The following is a 6,000-nucleotide window of genomic DNA, read 5'->3' as shown; positions in this document are numbered from 1 at the left end:
GTTAACCTAATATTTTAGGTTGTTCGTGTGCTGTGTGGGAGATGCCGTTTGTATATTCTTCTGGTCGAACTTTCCAGCATGCTGGCTTTCCAACTGCCAAAAAAGAAGAACATTTTCCCGAGTGGAGTGGAGGTGGCTATACAGGTCTGGTCATTTTCAGCAGCAGACGTTTATAACGGAGAATTTCTGGTAAGTAACCCTGTTTCACAACTGTTCATTTTCAGCATAAGAACTTATAATAAAACATACTTTCAGCAAAACTGTAGAAACGTTTAATAATTTTTTGTTGTATATTTAAGATTTACACTGCAAAATGCTTGGGAATTATAAATGAATATAAAAAGTACAGCTTTGGAATGTGCTATGTTCATAAATATTTCTAATAGCATAATCATCGAGAGAGACGTGAAGAGAGCAAACCAAATGAACAGCTTCTTTAACAGGTTTGACCACCCTAACCCACTCTCACCTCGGAGTATTACACCCTCCACCCATCCTTCTGCTGATACCAGCATAGGAGAGACATCCCCACCCACAATTACAGCAGCGCAGGTGAGCAGAGAGCTGAGGAGACTTCGTGCCAGCAAAGCAACGGGTCCAGATGGAGTATCACCACGGCTGCTGAAGGTCTGTGTGCTGGAGCTGGGGAGTCCTCTACAGCGCATCTTCAACCTGAGCCTGGAACAGGGGAGAGTCCCGAGGCTTTGGAAAACATCTTGTATCACCCCAGTCCCAAAGGTATCACGTCCTAGCGAGCTGAACGACTTCCGGCTTGTCACTCTGACATCACATGTGATGAAGACCATGAAGCGGCTGCTGCTTCACCACCTGAGGCCACAGGTCCGCCACGCCCTCGACCCTCTGCAGTTCGTATATCAGGAGAAAGTGGGAGCGGAGGATGCCATCATCTATATGCTATACCGATCCCTCTCCCACTTGGACAGAGGCAGTGGTGCTGTAAGAATTATGTTTCTAGACTTCTCTAGCGCCTTCAACACCATCCAACCTCTGCTCCTCAAGGACAAGCTGACAGAGATGGGAGTAGATTCATACCTAGTGGCATGGATCGTGGACTATCTTACAAACAGACCTCAGTATGTGCGTCTCGGGAACTGCAGGTCTGACATTGTGGTCAGCAACACAGGAGCGCCGCAGGGGACTGTACTTTCTCTGGTCCTGTTCAGCCTATATACATCGGACTTCCAATACAACTCGGAGTCCTGCCACGTGCAAAAGTTCGCTGATGACACTGCTATCGTGGGCTGCATCAGGAGTGGGCAGGAGAAGGAGTATAGGAACCTCATCAAGGACTTTGTTAAATGGTGCGACTCAAACCACCTACACCTGAACACCAGCAAAACCAAGGAACTGGTGGTGGATTTTAGGAGGCCCAGACCCCTCATGGACCCCGTGATCATCAGAGGTGACTGTGTGCAGATGGTGCAGACCTATAAATACCTGGGAGTGCAGCTGGATGATAAATTAGACTGGACTGCCAATACTGATTCTCTGTGTAAGAAAGGACAGAGCCGGCTATACTTCCTTAGAAGACTGGCGTCCTTCAACACCTTCAATAAGATGTTCTATCAGATGGTTGTGGTGAGTGCCCTCTTCTACGCAGTGGTGTGCTGGGGAGGCAGCATAAAGAAGAAGGACGCCTCATGCCTGGACAAACTGGTGAGGAAGGCAGGCTCTATTGTAGGCATGGAGCTGGACAGTTTGACATCCGTGGCAGAGCGACGTGCGCTAAGCAGGCTCCTGTCAATTATGGAGAATCCACTGCATCCACTAAACAGGATCATCTCCAGACAGAAGAGCAGCTTCAGCGACAGACTGCTGTTCCATCCTGCTCCACTGACAAACTGAGGAGATCGTTCCTCCCCCAAACTATGCAACTCTTCAATTCCACCCATGGGGGTAAATGTTAACATTATACAAAGTTATTGTCTGTTATACCTGCATTTTTATCACTCTTTAATTTAATATTGTTTTTTTGTATCAGTATGCTGCTGCTGGAATATGTGAATTTCCCCTTGGGATTAGAAAAGTATCTATCTATCTATCTATCTATCTATCTATCTATCTATCTATCTATCTATCTATCTATCTATCTATCTATCTATCTATCTATCTATCTATCTATCTATCTATCTATCTATCTATCTATCTATCTATCTATAAAAACAGGTTACGACCAATAAACCATTTTAAATTGTAACAACTTAAAAAATAGATTTACTTCAGCATAAAGTAAGTGAACTGCACCCAATCACTTTAAATGATTTGCCTCAACATAAAAATTGTGGGTTCAATAAGATAAAAAGAATTATATTGGTTCAGATTGAAAATATTAAGTGTGAATCATTACCTTAATTATTTTAAGTTGAATGGAGGTTATACTTTTTTCAGTGTATTGGAATCATACAGAAAACAAATATATAGCACAGACCAGTGGATAAATTCATTTTATGCTATCATTATTAGTTTCTTTACTTTTCATGATTCACCTGCCTTCCCTGACCTGACGTCCCTGATTCTAAATTAATGGATTTGAAGTGGCGATAAATGTAGGGATGGACTTACCTTTTCCAAGTGACATACCGGTGTTTCTGTTCATTTAGATTATGCGAATGAATACACCTAGGGGCACCAGACGTCCGGCAAAATTTCGGCGTTGTTGTATGGCAGGCATTGCCTAAAAACGGTGAAAATATAAGGCTTTCATCAATCACTGACTTCTCTTTGGCTACAATCGCACATTATCATCTCTTCGTCTTACATAAATCATCTATGTTTTATCGGTAACAAAACACGACTACGCGCTTCTCAGGCTATTTCCAGCAATTGATAGATAGATAGATAGATAGATAGATAGATAGATAGATAGATAGATAGATAGATAGATATGAAAGACATTATATAATAGATAGATAGATAGATAGATAGATAGATAGATAGATAGATAGATAGATAGATAGATAGATAGATAGATAGATAATTGAGTGGCTGATGCAGTTATTCCCAGCGGTGAAAGCATACTTTCAGAGCATAAATCATAAATAGTGATCAAGAATTTTTTCGAGAACAGTTTTTCAGAAGTATATTTGTGGTTTTTGCATTCGCTGATGTCAGTATGTCAGGCGAAAAGTGCAGCTATTGGAATGGAATCGGCGTTGGACGTTGGTAGCATCCTATTATCCTTTCCCTGAAAGTGAGAGAACTTCAGAAAAAAACTTCGTGAAGACGATCGAGATGAAGAATGCAAGACCAAGGGTGCATTGATTATTTGGAAAAGTAGATGACACCCTTTGTTGAACTTTACTGCTTTCGTTGGATGTTTTTAAATAAAGTGAAAGACAATATGTTCGATGACGTTTCTTGTCTGGAGTACGATGAACTGCTGCGAAAAGTCGCCTCGTCTGAAAAACATGAAACTGCATAGTTATACTATAACTTTTAATTTTGATGACTCGTTTTGAGACCTGTCAGTTTAGTTGTTTTTAAAGTTGTCATTGTAGCACACAATTCACAATGTGTTTTCTGAATAGAACGGGACGTGTTCTCCTTTGTCCTCCTTTATCATGGCTTTGCCCTCCTTTCATGACTTTAGGTGTCCTCCTTTGGGTTCGCAGGTATCTGGTAACCCTAAATATACCAAGTCTGCAATGTTTGCATGACGATCTACTGTTTGCCTGTTAAAATATGTTGAAAAAGTCAGCAGTTTCCATGGGATTTACTTACTTTTTTATATGACTGCATATGCTGAATACTAATATCATGTAAATTCATGTAAGATTACAAAAGTGATCTATGTTTACATATCTATATGTACATATAACTAGACTACATTCCATCAAATCAGTTACCTTTGGTTAATTTATCCACAAGTAGCAAAAAAAGCACTTTATCTGCCTTGATTTATTAATTTATTAAATTTCGACAAAGCGTACACCTTTTAAGATACTGCAGCCGGAACCAAATAGCAGAGAATAATTTCGAAGGACCATATTTGTGCAGCACATAGCTATCAATATTGATCACGTGTTACTCAATGGGCGGTGTCATAATTATATAAATAAAAGACTTGTAAACTATCCAATACTAACAGGAAAGGGGCGAATTAATGTCTATAAGAAGCCAACGGGAGGCGAGTGGGCGGGGTTATAGGCGGTCTGCTTGTTTTTAGACATGTGGGAAAGCAAATGGCCACGCGCAGGCGGCTTTTTTAAGCAGCCTGTCAGTCCATTAGAAAAGTTGCCTGTTTGATAAACGCCAAGAATGCACGAATAACTGTAAATACACAAGACGTTTTTTTTTGCTGCATTGCTGTAATAGGCCTTTTAATGCATAAGGAGATTTGATGCTTTGGAAAAGGATTAGCAAGTTAAGGACGATACTCGGTGTACTCAACCGGAATGTGCCGAGTTATGGAAGGTCAGTAATTACTGTTTCTGTTATTTATGGGAGCTCATATGACGAACGGCACAATGCATTTCTAAAGATGGTATTATAAAGTGGTTATTCAAAGCAATGATGACAAAATCTAAAATTAGCGTAAGCTCCACTAATCGGGGTGTTTATATAAAATGTAATGATTTATTTCATGAAATAGGAGTACATCTTAAACAAAAATACTTTTTTGATTAATTAAAATGTGTGCTTAGATGTTTAACGTCTAAGTATTCTCCATTGCAATAGAAAGTTGTCACCCACTGATATAGTTTCAACGCCTAGTAAAGGATCATAAATCAAAAGTAACGTCATATTCGTGATCACTGACCTTGAAGTAATCTTAAAACGATACCCTCACAAACATAAGCCTGTTTGAAATTTGTCATTGTTAACTTTCTGGGGGGATCAGATATCAAAAATATAGTGTGATTCAAAACGATTCATCCGATTTCAAAATGGTTTAGTTCACTTGCAAATCATTACAGAACGATGCAATAAATTGTAAAAGGTTTAGGTGAGCATAAAGTTTATGTAATTTTACAAGCGCTCAATATGACCCTATTATTATTATCCCATGCTCCGTGTCGGGTGTCGATGTACTCAAGGCTCTTTCAATGCGATTTCGGAGATCATCCAGTGTTGTTGGGAGTTGGTTGCACATAAACAGAATCCTTACCCGGCGTGAGGTCCGGTGATCTTGGGGGGGACAGAAGTGAAGTGCTAATTCGTGTGCTCCTTTACCCCCAATCAAGCGATGAGGAATCTCGTTGTTGAGAAATGTTCGAACTTCCCGGTGCCAATGAGGTGGCGCTCCATCTTCCGGTGCCATTCAGAAACTCCTTCTTTCAGTTCAGCGCCTCACGGTTATAAAAATATGTCACTATGGAGTCTGATGAATCTTTTTGAATCACCCTGTATAATCAAATTCATGATCAGCATCTTCCAGATATCATACAATGACACTCCACACGCCAATGTTACCGATTCCCCATTTTTTTGAAGTTTGTGTAAAGGAGTAACTTTGAGCCCTCATATCTCATTAAGGAGTCTGTTGATGTGGCACACACAATCCCAAGACCTTCTGATTGTTGTTGCTGAAGACACCTATGATTTACTATTTTTCATAAGAGTGTAATTTCCTGCACAGAATATGGTCTGAAAATGGCCTAAAATTAGGGTTTTCGAATGTAGGGAGCCAAAAATGGGGGTAGGGTGAGGAGGGGACACGTCAGAATGCTTGATGACGTGTACAACTGAACGTCAAGACTAGTCGAACGGTACATCATACAATACAGTACAATACAATTTATTTCTGTATAGCCCAAAAATCACATAAGAAGTGCTGCAATGGGCTTTAACAGGCCCTGCCTCTTGACAGCCCCCCAGCCTTGACTCTCTAAGAAGACAAGGAAAAACTCCCCCAAAATAAACCCTTGAAGTTAAAAAATGGAAGAAACATTGGGAAAGGCAATTCAAAGAGAGACCCCTTTCCATGAAGGTTGGGCGTACAGTGGGTGTCAGAAAGAAGGGGGTCAGTACAATACACAG

General features: G+C 40.5%; 1 protein-coding gene across 1 annotated transcript in view; it reads left to right on the top strand.

The window, feature by feature from the left end:
- The first annotated feature begins 4,181 nt into the window (after positions 1 to 4,181).
- LOC114662864 (tRNA modification GTPase GTPBP3, mitochondrial) overlaps positions 4,182 to 6,000 on the top strand; it is a 110,360-nt gene continuing 108,541 nt past the window's right edge. The window contains exon 1 of the mRNA XM_028816570.2: positions 4,182 to 4,434. Within this exon, the coding sequence (XP_028672403.1) occupies positions 4,361 to 4,434 (74 nt within the window). The 5' untranslated portion in view covers positions 4,182 to 4,360. The remainder of the gene's footprint in view (positions 4,435 to 6,000) is intronic.

Source organism: Erpetoichthys calabaricus, chromosome 12 (genome assembly GCF_900747795.2).
Source record: "Erpetoichthys calabaricus chromosome 12, fErpCal1.3, whole genome shotgun sequence".
NCBI lineage: Eukaryota > Metazoa > Chordata > Cladistia > Polypteriformes > Polypteridae > Erpetoichthys > Erpetoichthys calabaricus.
Note: the sequence above shows the minus strand (reverse complement) of the source record. Positions and strands in the feature narration are given on the sequence as shown.